This window comes from Eleginops maclovinus, chromosome 17 (assembly GCF_036324505.1).
Source record: "Eleginops maclovinus isolate JMC-PN-2008 ecotype Puerto Natales chromosome 17, JC_Emac_rtc_rv5, whole genome shotgun sequence".
Taxonomy (NCBI): Eukaryota; Metazoa; Chordata; class Actinopteri; order Perciformes; family Eleginopidae; genus Eleginops; species Eleginops maclovinus.
Genome location: NC_086365.1, coordinates 11053993 through 11072119, shown reverse-complemented (window position 1 = coordinate 11072119; position 18127 = coordinate 11053993). Strand labels below are relative to the sequence as shown.

The 18127-nt window shown below is 40.2% G+C and overlaps 1 protein-coding gene across 1 annotated transcript in view; it reads right to left on the bottom strand.

The window, feature by feature from the left end:
* Positions 1-15: 15 nt before the first annotated feature.
* The window catches only part of LOC134879075 (proton myo-inositol cotransporter-like), a 49200-nt gene continuing 31088 nt past the window's right edge, over positions 16-18127 (bottom strand). The window contains exons 5-10 of the mRNA XM_063905359.1: positions 6303-6466; positions 6094-6214; positions 3639-3764; positions 3405-3523; positions 3065-3217; positions 16-2267 (exon numbers count right to left, since the gene is read on the bottom strand). Coding sequence (XP_063761429.1) covers positions 2041-2267; positions 3065-3217; positions 3405-3523; positions 3639-3764; positions 6094-6214; positions 6303-6466 — 910 coding nt within the window. The 3' untranslated portion in view covers positions 16-2040. The remainder of the gene's footprint in view (positions 2268-3064; positions 3218-3404; positions 3524-3638; positions 3765-6093; positions 6215-6302; positions 6467-18127) is intronic.

Below are 18127 nucleotides of genomic sequence, written 5' to 3'. Positions count from 1 at the left end.
TTTATTTCTGTCCCCTTATACATATTCCAGTGTTTCATGAAGATATTCATCTTTTATAGAATATAAACTCTAGCAAAACATGTACAGCTTGAACAATAATCAAATATACTATACAGCACTTTGTTTTTTTTTTAATTGGTATTTTTGTAGTCCCTCGTAAATGGTAGAAACACACATAGTTGGTTCACATAGAAAAAAACTGCAAAGATTTCACCAGAAGAACACATTAAATCTCCCCACCGCGGAAGAGGAGAGGTAACACAACTGGATGTCAACAGCAGAAACAACCACGCTAAATATTTGTTTAACACAAGTTTAATTACACAAAATGTGGAGCTTCATGTGTGTGTTTTACTACTAATAATACTTTCAGTACAAAACTAGCCCGTGTGGTTTTAAGACGACTCATCCTGCACACATCATCTAAATAAAACAGTACTTTCACATCATTTTCTTAAGCCATTTTAATTCCTTTTAAACTGATGAACGCTTTCCATTTGTTAATATGACAATACTAAAAATAATTAACATTCAACTTTGATATTTGATAACCAGCTTCATATTTGAAAAGTTTATTAAAAAGAGGTATTATATCTTATCAATTCATGATGGGTTTGGACTGCCGCGTCAAAAAAGATGTACTGTCCTTCACCTGTATATTAGTCACAGCGCACTTAGCTTATTTGTTACACAAACTCACTCTGTAGTCTATGTTTAAACTGCTGCTACACAGAAACCTACGTGTATTTGACTAACAAGGTGTAACCTCACACAATTTGACACTTTTCTACAAAGCAACATTTGCAAGTTACGCTAAAGCCTCGACTTTTGACACGAGTACCACGTACATGATATGCTCTGCTATTTGTACATTAGGCTATGGAGGAAGACAAAAAGACCATAAAACAGAAATGATTACAAAACACTTCATCACAGCTGAAATGCAAATATGTACACGTCAAATAAATACAAATAGAAAATAATATTTACCATGTCTTGAAATATTACATCCACTTCAGGGGTTTGGATGTCCAGGGACCTCCACAATACACAGGCACTAATATTATCATGTTTAGCACAAATAAAAAAAGATGAATACACCTAAAGTCTCAAACATAAAGTCTACCACTTCCTCTGCTGGACATTAATGATAACACTTAGGTTTATAACATGGAGTCATAGTCATATTATGTTAAAAACTGCAATTTTGAGAGTCAGGGAAGCAACAGGATTGCCAGCCTGAAACCTTAAATTAGCATAGCCTATGCTAAAGTAATACAAAATAATAAATATTAACTATAGCAACAGAATTTGTATTCTTTTCAGTGCTACTAGATTGGTGAGTGGTTTTGTTTAGGCACCAACTGACAATATATACTGTACATCTCTGGTGTTTGCTTTTTTTATAAAAAAATACTCAAAGCACAGACTATCATCAGATGAGGAGCTGACATAAGTGTGCTATGCTACAAGCTAACACAACATGTAACTGAGATGTGTTTCATATAGAAAGGCATAATGGTACTATAGATCTACAATAGGTCACAACTGCTGTCATGTCAACAAAAGTTTCTAAGACCACGTTTACTGGAACTTTTTAAAATGGATTCTCAACGGAAACTGACATAATGCTGTAGGATTGCTGTGTCGTGTTGTATACTGTACGTACATTAATCATAAATGACATTTAGTGAACGAATGTACAAAATCTTACGATACTGAGCTGCAGCCTCTTTTTGGAGGACTTCATAAGAGAGGAAGTGTCCCTTTTATTTTGTAAATGCAGTGTCATGTTTCCTGTTCTAGTTATGTGCGGAAAAAGGCAGTGTTTAAACTTTAGGTAATTCAGATATTTGTGGGTTTGACTTCGGATTTTGTGTCAGTTCACCCTCGTTTTTCTCATTGAAACTGTGATTCTTCACCTCATATTGAGGGGTAACCAGTGGCTCCTCAGCTCACACACACAAAAACAGTCAAATATTACATTACACTTTGCATGTTTTAGAAATTAACAAAGCTAAAGAAACATCCTAACTCTCGCTAATCCACGTCAGATGCGTCGTTGTCCGATAGATGGTAGTTTGAACCTTTGACTCGGATGTATTCCACCTGTCGTCCCTCGTCTGAATCCGAGGCGCCGCAGGAACAGAGCTGGTTTTCGAACAGCGCTTCGATCTCCTCCAGACGCCTGGCTTTGGTCTCCGGCAGGCAGCCATAGATGAAGAAGAAACCCAGCAAAGCCATGCTGGAGTAGAGGAAGAATGCTCCTGGGAAGACGAAAATGAAATAACTCACCGTCATTCACAGACAAAAGGAACACACTGTCCAGTTTTCTAAAGACATGCTTTTACTCAACCACAGAAGAATAAACACTGGAGCTGACCGTGTGGGGCGGCTACCATTGGAAGGCCCACAATATATTGAGATGTGTGAGCCCATAAATGAAAATGCTTAAATATGCTGTTGTTTCCTAAACGATTCTCCATACATGTCAAAATCAAAGTATTCACAGAGACACAGTGACAGAGGTTAATGACATTTCCTGAGCGCTGTTATTTCTATTTCCCCTTGTCAAAGCAGAATGACATTTTGAATAGGGCTTCATGCTAAATATCGTTTCAAAGGAAAAGGCATTATGTTTCTCAGCTTTGAAACGGTTCACAATTCTTTATTAACAAATCAAATCGTTTGTTAACCCGCTGCATCTCAGGATGCCTACACAATCATGCCTGATGGATCGATCTCCAGCTCCACGAAAGGTCAGTTCCTCCCTGTCGGAGGAGGAACCTGCTGTTGAGCCACGTTGACTGAGGAGGTATGGTCGAAGAAAAAGGTTGGGAACACATCGGGGCATCAATCAGCGGGGTCACCGCCATGCTGCTTTTGAGGAGGAGGTATGTATGGGTGTTACACAACATCTGCTGAGAGGTTTGCATAATAAGGATGAGGACTGACGGCGTTCATGGCTGGAGGTAATTGTTCCTGACAGGACTGTTGAGTATGATGGAAGTTACATGAGCTCATGTAAATGGCTTGTTAACAATATTGCATGCAAGCAACTGACCAAAGTATGTGAAGTACTGAGCCAGGTGCAGGAAGGTGAGGGACACCAGGATGTTGAAGGTCCAGTTCACCCCGGCTGCGCAGGCGTTCCCTGTGCTCCTCGCCCACAGAGGGTAGATCTCTGAGTTGATGGTCCATGGCATTGGGCCCATCCCTGAAAGAGAGACACATTTACAGGGTTAGGGTAAGGCTCAGTGGAAAGTTTAGTAGCTACACAACTGGGCTATTGAGTGGTGCAGTCCGCAACCTGGAAATGAGTTAGCATTTTAGCACTAGTTTCCCTTATTGAGTTTTTTGATTGACGTCTGAAGCTTTTTTTAAATGGTGCCTGACAACATTACCTGGCGCGAAAGCAGCAAGGTAGCACATCAGACCCAGTAACACCAGCCAGGAGTAGGAGGTGGGGCAGTAGTTGTAGGCCCAGTAAGTCTGATCTCTCATCAGGCTGGAGTTGGAGCATCTGGAAAAGGAAGACACACTTAGTATTTCACATTCAACCAAAACTTTATATATATAAATAATTTGCATCATCTTCAAACACGCACACACCCCTTTCTCAGCATCCTGTGACTCACCTGCCCCATGCTGCGTGCTCCGTAGAGGCCTTATTGACTGGCACACAGGAGGAGGTGAGGAGCGCTGAGACGTTCTCACGGTAACAGAAACCACATCCAGGGTCCAGCATGCATGGCTCACAGAGCCTGGAAGCCAAACACGCTACCTTTAATTACCTTGAACACGGTCAATCAATGACTCCATATTTTCTCAGTATTGAGTTGCACTCCAACTGAAAAACAGTTATCGGTCTGTTCTACTTCACAAAGTGGTGTTATAGAAAACGGCGTCAACCACTTTAATTGAGACTTTGGTTCATTACATAAATGAGATTAAAAAAGGACTGCAGGAAGTGATGAATCTTCATGAAGAGCAAAATGCTGAGGGATTCACTATCATTACTTCTTTACCCCGTCTTATCCCTCTGCTAGTCTGTTATGTGAAGAGCAATCCACATGTAAGAAGCAAACACCGTTTTCACGAGGGAACACAATGTTTTTCTTACAGTTTGTTGTTGCGATGCTAATGGAAGTGCATGAAATGTGTGTTTCACAGGTCTATTTTTACAGGCTGCAGCCTCCCTGTGTGCAGGGCACCTTGCTCTTATTTCTCACTGAGGTCAACCACATGAAAATAATACCCTGTATTAGTACCGGAGGGAAGCAGAAGTAAATAGAGAGGGAAGGTGAGGAGAGACATGCAGCAACTCAGCTTAGATTTAAAGGATGCAATTTGAAAATGTGTATAATATTAGTCTTTTATAATTGAATGAAGGCATATGGTTTTCCCCTTGGCTAAAATGGATTTATTAAGCACTGTTTTTCAGCACAAAGGAAAGCTGCCCTGTACAAGATGGTACTAAAGCAGCTTTATATTAGATTTGGGAAGATTAAGCTCTTCAATATAAAAAAAGGACAATGCTTCCTCATTTTTATGTCTTCTACGTCTACATGTAGCATTACCTTGTGATGATTTATAGCTGGATTTAGCTTTTATCTTGAAGCAAAATATCACAAGTGTATTCGTCAGTTTTCACAAGGTTATCTTTTTTTATTTTAAAGCATTAAACCAGCCGAAAAAAGGGGTTTCAAAATGAGCATAAACTAAATATCTTGTCCTCATCTGGGACAAATACGTTTGAATTTGCCTAAGATGTACCTATTAACTGCATGTGCTGTGCAAAACTAAAGATTAAATTGATAGAAATAGCAAGAGTAAACCAAGAAAGCATTGAGAATTTAGACTTATTTATTTAAAGGTCAAATGTCCAAATGTTGGTGTCATTCCAGGCTAGCAAGCTATAGTCAAACCCCACTGGAAACATCTTTTGAATACATCCTTAAATGAGGTGTCTGATCCACAATGAGAGGTGGCTCTGCCTGGATGCAGCCGTGGTCAGCGAGGGCATGTGTGGGCTCATGTGGACTAAAGTGAACTCAATGAAGCCACTACAGTGTGGTAAAAGCACTCATCTCTTCAAATTACCTCCGTGTCTGTGTGTGTTACAGCGTGTGGGTGCCGGACAGCGAGTCCATTAGGCGTTGTTTGTTGTTGTGATGAAAGGCCGTCGTTACACACGAGTTTCATCTTGTGTCCGTGTAAGTGAGAGTAAATTGGGACACGGAGGCATCTGATTTCTGGCTTACACGAAAAACACTCTCTCTGTGCTGTTTATGTTTGCCTTTTGTTGCTAATGACAACAATGAAGTGAATTGTAGCTGATCCAAGCATCGGGAGAAGAATATATAGAGTTTATTTTAACTTACAATACTTACTCTTTTAAACTAGTTAGAGGACACAGACTAATTTGTGATAAATAATATTGAGAGCATATTGACCCTTATCTCATCTTGTAAACAGATCTGTGTTATGAACTGATCTTCCAAGTTGGCACATGTCTTAGCCAGCCACAAACCATACCCTCAAAAATGTGCATTAATATATGTGTCCAAACTTGCAATACATTAACAGCAAATATCCTTTGTGAAGGGTTTCATCCTCTGAAGCACTCCACCACTGAGTGTGCTCTCCTGCTCTCTGGATTGATGTTGTGACCCTGAAAATCATTGAGTGCTTTTGCAAAGACCAGAAGTGCTCTGGGGTGAACAGCGGTCTTGCCATAGCTCTCTGTTTCTATCTAGACCTGTGCATAATCTGAAAATCACACTTTATATTACCTCGAGTGAAGAGCTGGTGGAGAGAATAATCTTTAAATGACACACACATTCCTAAAATTATCTAATTTTGTAACGTGTGCTAGTCAATCCTCATTGGACGCCTGCATATTGAATTGTTTTCATGTCTGAAAATTGTTAAGCTAATGTTTCCTTTACACATCTGGAGAGGCAAGTGGCAGTGGGAGTAATTTCAGGCTTTAACTAATCAATTTCAATTTGTTTTTAACAGCAGAGCCGTTTTCCAGTAATACTGTAGCTGAGTGGATTTAGCTTGGAGCCAAAGTGGGTATATACTCACTGGTACTTGGAGCAGGTAGAGTTGGCCATAGATGGGTCCAATGAGTGGAAGGTGACAGGAGGACTGTTCTGGGCCGACATCAGAAAACCAATGGCCAGCAGACTCAAACTCAAACATGTACCTGTGGGAAAAACAATACAGATGTTACATGCAAACATGACTGGCAGACATCACTTGTCACCTAATGTGGGCACGATTGAGGGAATTACCTATAATACTGCCCAAGGTGAGCTTCCTGCGCCCCACCCTCTCCACCAGCCACACTCCCAGCAGGGTAAACAGGAAGTTAGTGAGAGTGGCGAGACCAGCCAGCCAGATCGCCAGCCTGTCGTCTCGAACTCCCGACATCTGCAGGATGGTGGCGCTGTAGTACCTGTGGGACACAAAGACCAAAGAAAATCAATAAGTAACTGTTGAATACTTAATACTGCAAAGATCCCACTAAAGCCAAATTAAAAGATAAGCTATTTCCAGTTTAGCAGTTAGCCGGTTTCCGTTACTTAGGGGTAACACTGACCTCATCAAGTTACTATTAAATATATCAGCAGGACAAACATGATACCATTGTGTAGATCATCCTTTTAATGATGCCAATTGCTTTCTCTTTTCCACAGCTTTACTGTAGCTAATATTGTTGTTGTTGTTTTTAATTAATTTGGTTATTGTGAATCTGTTTGTAGTAAAATCTGATATCTTGATAGGCCTTGTCTGTTCAGTAATAATATAGCTGGAGTAATTTACCGGCTAGGTTAGCTTAGCTTAGCCCAAAGCCTGGAAACAGTAGTTAGCCTGGCGCGCTTAAATAACCCTTAACAAATTGTATAGTTTTCTTTCCACTTCCGTTTAAGCTTACTCCCTGTGTTTTCAGTCTTAATGCTAAGCTAGGCTAAATGGTTTTAGCTTCATAGATAGAATCGGAGGATGAAACCCTCTTTATTTGTCACATGCATGCACACAGCAGAGCACACACAGTGAAATTAGTCCTCTGCATTTAACCCATCCTAGTACTAGGAGCAGTGGGCAGCTATCGTGCAGCGCCCGGGGAGCAATGGGGAGGGGGGATTGGAGGTGTCCGGTGCCTTGCTCAAGGGCACCACAGCAGGGCCTAGGAGGTGAACTGGGACCTCTCCAAGTAGCAGTCCACCTTCCATATTTAGCTAACAAAACTAGATGGTAGCAATATCCTCACAAAAAAGCAGGTAAAGGTATTTTACAAACCAGTGCTTTTAACCACTTTATTGAGAAGTAAAATGTAAAGTGGGTCCGGCCCAAAAAAGGACTAACAACGCCTACAGAATTATTCTTACCAAGCAAGTAATATATTTATGGTCTTGAAATATAAAGAAAAACACATTTATGGTATGATCAGTTGATACAAGTCAACAACAAACTAACCATCATTTCTCTTCTTGAGAGTCAAGCACTTATCCTTCAATCACAGCCTCTCTACTTGAGTACCAGCCACTCATCAACAGTCAGCAATTAGCTATAAATAATCTCTTTCAACAGCTCTTTGTTCCCTCTCTTTCCACTCTCTCTCTCAGTCTGTTCCCATACAATATAATTAAACTTGCGAAGCTGGCACCATGTTGCTCCACGTAGGCAGATTACCTGCAATCATCATCAACAAGTCTCTAAACAGTCTGCGGTCAACGATACAGACACCTGCATGGGGTCAATTTCCCCCTTCAAATATGATAACGTGTAACTATAATGTAAGGGGGTCATTATGGACACATAGACACATGCACCTGCAAGGACCTCAATGTGCCATTATGGAAATGATGTGCTTGATTCTCACGCACAAAGGTATGCACACAAGCCATATTCAACACACACATAAACCCTTGGAATACAAAGAAGGTATTGCTTCCCTAAAAGAAAATAATGGTAAAAGTCTCCCGCATTGTCTGTATCTTGACAGATACATTTGAATTCTGCTTTTCATCTCTTCAAAAGAATGATCACTCTCTTGTTCTCTCTCTTCCCCAAAACAAAGACATTCAATTTAAGGGATTTGCATAATAACTCTTTACTTTTCTGCCATGGTGTCCAGTCTCACAGGGAGATGTTGATGTTCCATTCTGGTGGTTAAAGCGTGAGCTACACTAGCACACGTTTTGGCAGGTGATAAATGTAACACATGGTTTTGTACAGATTTGCAAACGGATATACATTATCAGATGCGTGTACTAAATGGACACGTACAGAGAGAAAATATGTGCATGCGGATAAGCTTAAGTACACCCAAAGAAGAAATGAGGTGATTTTGGATCAGCAGTGGGTGTAAAAGCACTCTTTCCTTTCTCAGCAGTCTGCAGTGTTCAATTTGCACTTCTCCAGCTCCCTGCATACATACTGTGAATAACAGCCTGCACAAACTAAGTGATCATTTTACTGACCACTGCACCAGGAAGTTTGCAAAAAATGTGGTCATCTGCAAGGAGAATCAGGTTTTGCCTTTGAAATACTGTTGGAGACAAACAGGAATTTTGGAACAAGAGATCAATCCAAGAAGAAGTGCCGTTGAGAAGCCTTATGGAAAAGATTCCCTTGATGAGAATGCATCATTATAATGAGTACACACAGGACATTGTGGCGCAAGATGTGCAGAGTATTTATTTTGGCATGTTGTTAAAATTCTTCAAAATGGCAGATTGTTCATTTCTGGGGCCAGCTTTGTTATTTCTGAAAATAAGCACTAAAATTACTGCTTTTCTTCAGTAAAGTGTGTGATATGCAATTGTGGTGATATAAACTGTCAATAAGTCAAACTTCTTGTGTCATTATTGTTATTTTTCCCCAGGATATTGATAGCATTCATTACATTTCTATGTAAACTGTACACGTTTCAAGTTGTCACCCATGATAAAAGTGAAAACTGTGCACTTCCCTTCTTCTCAACTAATAACACAAATCCCAAAGTGACAGAAAAACACTCCTAGGCAGCCAAGCGGGACCTAAAAAAACACAAAAAACCTCCCAGGTAGTTCCAGATGTCTGATATAACGCTCAAAAATATATGTTTTTATTGGCGAAAAATGTATGTTTATCCGTAACAACTGTTAGTAGGAGAAATACCTTGGATATCTGAAAATCTGTGTGACAGGACTGGATTTGGTCCAATTATCTTAACCTTTGGGAGGAGATGAAATTGGAAAAATGTAAGAAAATAAAGAAACAGTTGACTTAAGGCCTGGTCACACCAGCATCATATAATCCCTAAGTACCAACTACACATAGGTTATTAACCTCCCACATTTTTTCATTTATCAATACAATGTAAAATAGCTCTCAATAAGAGCACCTATGTGTACGTGTTAGCGCGAGCCATTTACAGTACAGAGAGAAGAATAACCTTTCAATCCAAGTTTGCCATCATTAACACTGCCAATGATAACATGTACAAAGGTCAGCACATCCAGTAATGATCCATCATTTTCATTTTGCACTGAAGTCACTTAAGTTTGATTAGACCTCAACAGAGGGATCATCTGCCTTTGTGCAGACCCATCAGACAGGTTGACAAGAGCTTCACTCAATTTCTTGCACACACTGAGCAAGAGAGATGTCATCTTTCTTTGTCCTATAAACACACACAAACACACCCACTGGCTTTTATATAAGAGACCCTGCGGAGCGTCGGTGCGAAGCGAACAGGAGAAGGTGGGATCTGGCCCTGACCCCAGTCTGAAAATGGAAACATTGATCCACACTCCTGTCATGCTTCCTTCCAAACCTCTCATTCAGCACATTAAAAAGAAGAGTGACTGACAACACAGCTGTCAGCCTCGGAGAAAGACAGATGCAACAAGAGAGAGACACATGAAGGGGGGAGGATATGAGATAGCTGTAGGGAGAAAATTGGTTGAAAGGGTGACAGGTGTAGGAGAAAATACACTTTCCACAGGTGCGTTTGTGTATTTAGTTCTTGTGACGCATGTCACTAACTTGACAGGTAGTCATTTACACATATCACTGGTTAAAAGTGGAAGGAAATAAACCCCTACAGCCAGACACCAGCCAAATATTGAGTTTTCAGAGTTGGTTGCTTAGACTGTCAATTTCCTTCTTTCAGTTTTACATTTCATACATTTCTAATTAAAACTGAAGTAGTATTTGCAAAGGACGAGTACATAAGTAATACTGGAAATGAATACAGGACTGATCGCTGTTTCCCATTTAAATAGATAAAAGACATGTTTACGCTCGACTCCATCTCCCTCTTCCACTTAAAAGCTCCCTGCTGTTAGACCTCACATGTGTGGGGGTAAAGAGGTAGCCGCTGACTCGTGGTTGACATTTATTGACACATAACTCAAAAATGTTGAAGGCTGCGGACTCCTGGGAGAGCCAAATTAGTAATTTTAAACTCTCTTTTTGCTTTTCCGCCCAAGACTGTTGTCAGTTCATCATAATCAATTTCTAACTTCATAGCAAGCTACATCATAATGCTGTTTTAATGCAGGGACACAGTCAATACGGTAAGAATTGCTACAGGTTCTGCAGTGGCTACCATTAGCTCGTTTGATCATGGCAATATGGAAACAAGGAGGAACGCTCTGCTGCTCTAGTGTTACTTATCATTGTGCAAAATTGCCATACAAAATTGGATAATGCAACAAAGATTACTTTAATTGGCCGTGAACCTTTTAAGAGCTTTTTTTAAATGGCGCGTTAAAAACCCTGCATTGAATCGCCCAAATTTTGTAAAAAATGTCAATATTGCTAAAAAAGCTTTGACACTTTGCAGAGGTGAAAAAGCTTTGGTAATGATTAAAGCAATATGTGAAAAAAGGAAGGAATACATCATGATAAACATGAGGAAAGGGACTGTTCGAGGTGGAAATTACTGTCAGATCAGGTTAAAGAAGTTGCATTAAAATAGACCCTGGTAATGGTCCGTCAAAATATACCTTTCAAAACCTGCCTTTTTCAGTCCAGAGAAAACAAAGAAAGGTGCCTGACTGACAGAGACGGTCAGGTGGCTGTAAAAGTTAATGTTGAGTGATGACAAACCTATATATGTGTGTGTGAGGGTGTGAAGCAGAACTGAGAGGAAGGTTTCCCTCTCCCGTGAGACAGAACAGAGTGCTTCTCATTGATGGAGCGCCGATTTAATTGAGTAACTTAATAGTATGACTTTATATAGGATCCACGGTGAGGCAACAATGAAAGAAATTGAGCGAGGAAGTAAATGTTCGTGTTGGTGAGTGAGTGGGTGCAAATTAACAAGAGTGTGTGTGTGTGTGTGTGTGTGTGTGTGTGTGTGTGTGTGTGTGTGTGAGTGAGTGAGTGAGTGACCGACTCACTTAGTAAGAGACTAAGTGACGAGGTGTGAGAGCGGAGAAACAGAAGGAGGCAGGGAGAGCAGGAAGTAAGTGAGAAAAGGATGGAAAGGCGACAGGATGAGTGAATGGTTGGAGAAAAATAGAGGAGCGATGTGTGAAAACAAGAACAAATGTACAGACAGGAAAAGACGTGGCTGCAGAGATAGAGCGATAGAGAGATAGAGACTCTCATGGGAACTGGCCTATTTTTCAAATGAATGCATACAAACGTGTCACATTTATGCTCAGGAACAAAAAACGCTCAGCCCGCTGGGTCCACTGCAGATTGGATATCTGATTCAGAACTCGCACACACCAAGTGTAGCATCAGCAGATGTCTATCGTCGTAATGATCGCCACAGAATAAAACCTATTTTAATCTGCAAAATGAACACACATATACATCACTGATAAGAAGAAAGCGACAGTTGTGCAGTGCATTTACAACTGTCAATATACTATTGTTGATTTGCCCTAAATGAAGCTGGCAAACATCCGTGGGTAAAGCAAGAATGTGTTATTCGTCCGTTCGTTCGGAAAGAATGGGAGGTGAACGTTCATTTTGCGCATGTGCCTTTAAATATCTTCTCTGGACAGTGTGGCCGTGTAATTGACAGTATTTCCAATCAACGCCTATTTTTGCATATGGCATTCAACTTAGGGGAATGATTGGCAAATCCCCACTGACATTGTTTTTGGAGCATTTTTTTATGTCTGTCACTAAACCTAACCCAAATCCGAGGCAGGTTGTAGAAACAGGGTCACAACACACTTTGAGTGTGGGTGAACTCATTAGCCTTCATTAGTTGCACCTGTAAGACACTTTGGAGTACTTTTGGAGATGCCAGGAGAATGGCAGAGGCAAGACATTCACCACAAACGGTATGGACATCTTTACACCCTGAGCTACACTGAGGACCACCTGGCCGCTCGACCAAAGGGTCTGCATCAGAGGGTTGTGCGGAGGTGTCGCTCACTACCGCTAGATTGACCACACTTTCCACCCTAGACAGGAAAGGTTTGCACTCACATGAGAAAGAATCATTAAATACAAACACTGCTGATTTTCTTCCCGTTGAGCCATCATTAACACTGTTTTGGTTCAGTACATTTCTGCTGTCAGACAGCTGGGTGAAGCAGGTTAGCCTACTGCTGACACTGTGTGGGTTGGATGAAAGAACACGTATGCACCGATCACATCTTGCTTTGAATGGGAATTCACAGTTAGAAACATAAGGCGGTTCTGCTGAACAAGAGCAGTGTGTTGACAGGATTGACCTTTGAAATCTGGATCGAATGGAGGAAGCTCTTGTAGTTGAGCTGTGTTGCACCATCCATTTTTATTTACTCCTCCTCTGTTAGAGCATTAACTATTTGAACATGCTCCCGTTTGCGGCCAAGTTAACGAGTTGAGCTAGCTGTCAGTTAGCAGGCTGATAAGCTTTTTGACTTATATATATATTATATAATAAGAGGATTAATTGGCAGAAAAAATATCACTTGGGAGTAAAGCAGAGAGAGACACTCGGGGCTTGTTGGCAGCTCACATGGTAAAGTTGGCGCCCATGTGCTGAGGCTGAGTCATAAGTAGTTTGATAGCCTAGCCCTTTGTGTAGTTACTACATCTCCAAATTTTCTAAAAGCAAGTACTTCATATGTTTTGAAACCCATACTGTCAAGATAGAGATTTTAAGACATTATATTTAATGTTGTGTCTTGTAGATCTGCTAACTATAACCTCCCTGTTTTATGTTACTAAAGGGCCCTGCATAGACACAGGAGTTTTACATATCCTAGCTTTAAATATATTATCTGTGGCTTTCTAAACTATACAAGCCGGTGTCTGAATTAACTTAAACATCTGTATTATACACATTGTAAATAGCATGTACAGAATAATATTACATTCCTGATGTCAAGCAAATGCAGCGGGGGAATGTTTTTCTGTGTGGATTTGATGAGGGAAAATACAAATATTTCTCATCAAAGAGGATCTGGTTGTGACTCAATTGGAAACAGTGAAGGATGTTGGATTGATGAAGCTGTTTATGAACGCTTGAAAGCATACACACGGGAACACAATCAAAAACAACTCTGCAGATTTGGGCATTTTTTTTCTGCCTGAGTGGCTCTGCCAGATAATTGCAGGATGCCAGCAGAGTGACCATGTAAAAACTGGCGTTTGGTGACATTTCCAACATGACATTTGTCAGTGGGACCATCTGTGAGTGCCAACTGGCCTGTGTCAAACACCTAACGGACAACAACGCACTCATATTATCATATGATATAATATACAAAACCATCTGTTCTTATAATAAAAGAGAAAAATACCTTAATTTGCAAAAATGAGTGGTTTCTAAATACATCTGTGGGTTATAGAATTGAGTTAAAACATGCCACATGCCAAACCATTGTATTGTTTATTTAATATTAAGTCATTTTACCTATGTTGTTTTGATCATATTTAGTCAGCCTCATCATTGTTTTAAAGATGTCTTTAAACATTCTGGGCATTTTAGTCTCATCTAGTTATTTATTTGGCATATTTGAAGTTAATAAAAAACATTTTGCTGGTCATCAGATTATAATAAACGTTTTAAATAATTAGGTCCGGCCAAAATATTACATCATTTCCTTCTCCAAAGCCCTGTTGTCTTATTTTCTTGTCAAAAGTAACTCCATTTTTTTGTCAATTTTTTGTGTGATTCCTCCGAATTTTGATTAAATGGATGTTGACTGATTTAAAAAAGCCACTGACTACGCCCTAATTCATCATTCAAAACATAAAAAAGGCAATTGTAAACTTCATGGTTTTGTTTACTTAGCTATTAGCAATATATCGCGCTAGCACACAAAATAAAACAACCTTAACCTTACAATTTATTATCTTCAAATCATTCATTGTATATTTTTTTTACAATGTTATGTTTCTGGATTATATTCTCTGGTCAATAACGGCTCCATCTTGACCAGTACAATCTGACTACTTCCTGTGCAGTTTGGTGAGGGTCACTTTACCACATTTATTTCCCTACTGATTATATTTCATGCCATGGAGAGTCACCTTACCTAACATATACAAAACAGACAAGAAGTGGACCGCAGCTAATAAAAACGAACAAAGGAACTGCAACAAGCCGAATGAAAGAACACAGGGTTTTTTCTTTTGTATTCAATATTTGTGGTCCCTTTATCTTTCCTCCTAAATTTATCTCAGACTCCTTCTGCCTGTCATCTGCCTTGATCCCCCTCCACACCTTCCGCCGCCTCATCACCATCACTGTCATCTCTTCATCCGCCCTCATGTTCTTTCCTCTGTCCTATTCTTCTCTTTTTCTTGCCCTCTTCTGCTCGATTCATCTCTTCCTGTCTTCTTTACCCCTGCTTTGTCGACAGATTCTGCCTGCTTGAAATAGATCCACACCAACACACAGCGCTCCTCACCTGCCCATGGTGACCTTTACACAGAATATGTGGTTATAATAATGAAAATGCTCTAGTGGCTAATAGGGAGGGAGATGTCTCACCTGACCCACTGCTGTGCCACATTTATGACCGAACAACGGAGAGGGAAGGGTGGCAGTAAATCAGGCGGGCAGGCATTCAGGGACACTAAGTCACGCGGGCAGAAAGACAAGTAGACCAGACACACCAGCTGACAGTTCATCGGTTCCTGAGAGATGTATTATTGACAAATACATCTCTCATCACACAGGCTTCGCTGACCAGAGTATGTGTGTGTGTCAGTGTGTGTGTGTGTGTGTGTGTAAGGGCAGCCAGGTTATTCATCTAACAACCAGAGAGTCCAGAGATACTGAGCCTGATATATGAGTTCGAACCAACCAGCTTTAAGACAAACAAAAACAATGTTAGGTGTGCTGCTGTGCATTTTTCAGCTTCATGACTCAAGCTACCATAATGTCATACTAAGGCTTGCCAACAACATCGTCTCTGACCCAAACCATGTCCAGAACAAATATGAATTGTTACCATCAAATCAGAGATACAGGGTCCCACGATTTAATGTGATTAGACTAAGGCATTCTTTTGTGAATAATATTAAAATGAAAGAAGTGAAATCCATAATCAAATATATATTAAAGGCTATTGAACATATTATGATTGTAATGTGATGTCTGTATCCTTGTATATGTCTTTTATTTGCAGCACTTTTAGTAAACAATACGCATGCTTCGTCAAGATGGTAGTTTTTTTCATATTTGTTTTTTTATTGGCGTCGTTTGTGAAGCTGCATCATGTTTCTCATAGTTTGTATCTGTTGGCCACCGTAGATTTACATAAAATATATATTAATAATTAAGTCTTACCCGCTGTAGTATAACCTTAAAATGCATCGCGGTTTCTATGCGTTTGCTAAGTGCTACATGTTCTTAGTTCTCTAAATAACCCGCTGTAAGTCTCGAAAAAACCCTAACCCTATGCCCAAGTGACATGAATTACATCTGCAATTGATATAAATAGCCATTTTACCCACACTGCTAATTATGTGTAAAGTTTTGATGAAGTTCATCTGAACTTCTCTGCATAAATACATGTGATTAGACAGCACCACTGAGGAAACTCATTTGCATGCCAGTGTGTGATGTGGACATGTACCAAGTGTAATTTGCAAGCAAGTGTGCAGCTGAACAAGCGCTGATCATCTGAGCGGCATCTTTGAGAGAGTTTGCTGTTAATTAGGTTGGAAAATAATAACTTGATGAGTTTAACCGATTCGATGAGCTCTATGTTAGTCATGCTGCTCCACTGAAGGGACACCGTGTGATTAGAGAATACTGGATTCACACCCCTCCCATGAGAGTGGGCTCAAAAACATCCCTGCTCTACTTACAGCCCGTCTCTCCTTTTGTGCACCTGAGCCCCTCAATTATAAACGTGAACTGCAAATAGGGATAAAGAATACAAAAAAAAACACACTGAAGTTTTAAACTAGGGCTAGGCCAAACTATTTAGATAACATAACCATCATTTAGGCTATCAAATTAAAGCATCATAGCTTATGCTTCTATAACATTAAAGTAGGTATATTTGCAACACTTTAAGTATCTAATTTGAAGTATATTACCTACAACTTCTACACTAAAATTGACATGAACTCATGTGTCCACAAACCAGTCAAATTGCAATATCCATTACTATCCAAAACGTCCCCACTTGATCCTTTTTCCTGTGTGAAATTATCTACCATATGAAAGTTTGAGTTATGTTGAAAAAACATGTTTTGTGAGGTCCTATTCACCTTTTTCCTTTGACCATTAAAATCTAATCATTCATATTTCAAGTCCAAGTGGACGTGTGAGACAATTATTCCCTTCAGGCGTTCCTGAGACATGGTGCTGGCGAGAATGAGATGGACTGACAGCACGAAAAGATATCGCCTCCGGCCACGTCTGTCGCCAGCGCAGAGGCATAAAAAGAAATCTGTGAACTCCATCAATCCGCTCCTGTCAAGTTTCCAACTCGAGAGAACAGACTGTTACAGACAGACAATATGTGCGTGCTAGTTTGGTTTGCAAATGTTTTTTTTTTACACGGCTGCCAGCTTACTCCCGCTGCCCTTTTCCTTCTTCCTGTGAGCCAGCCCGGCTGGTTTAATCAGGAAAAGCAGCTGAGGGACAGAGAGAGCGGGGTTGTCTGTAAGCCCCGCTGATTTACTGGCTCCCTGGACCTCCTTTATATCTCGCCGGCTAATAGGGCTAATCTGGCAGCTTCACACAGGAACAAAAAAGGCAGGTGGTAAACAGACAGGCTGGCCAAGCATACACAGGAAAGAAGACTCTCTGGTTGAGTCATGTCAATTCAGGGAAAATCTAAACACTGTCCATAATGAGTAAAACATACAGCAAATACATGAAAATAACACTTAAGCATGGATAAAATCAGATCATGGTATCATGTTAATGGTATTGTTGTCTAAAATTGTTTAGTTTTTCAAAGATTAAAACGCTGCTCATGTTCAGCGTCATTATATTTAGTGGTCTTTATATATAGACACATAAAAAGCTTCAGACATAGACCAGTGGAATATTTTGTAAGCTTGTGATTACCACAGACCATATTTCGGGCCTAAACCTGTTGACTTTGAAACAAGCTAAAATGCTAACTCATAACCTTGTCTTAGGACTCATACGTGCTCCACTTTATAGGTGGGTACTATAATAGGGACCTTTCCTGAACACCTGTTGGTCGTCCCTACATCAGCTCTGCCTCGCTGCCTTCCTGCACAGCTGCACCTCGTCTCCTATTACTGTCCTGGGTCACCTGCTATCCTGCCATGACTTCTGTTCCTTGTCTCTGTTGTTTACCTGTTGCTTTTGTGGCTAGTCTGTCTGCTGCTTCAAGCCTGTATTGATTCAATTTCTCCCACAGTCTCTAGACTACAGAAATTAAGAACGACGACAGGAGCCTACATGATGAATTTATTATTTAATAGTTTAGTAACGAACCTTTCAAACATTTTGAGAAATGAACAGCAGCCAATAACAAAAACAGATTGTTACTTATTGGTGCCTGTTGCATTTCGAAACTAGTGCATAAATAATAGAACAAATGCTATGCACCGCATGACTTGTGAATTAGCGAGTTTTAGAGGTGTTCATACTGTAGGACTGTCTTTTTATTGTTGTTGATGTTTTATTGATTTTTTTAAAATGCAAATGTTAGATGTTGGAGGTTTCAGG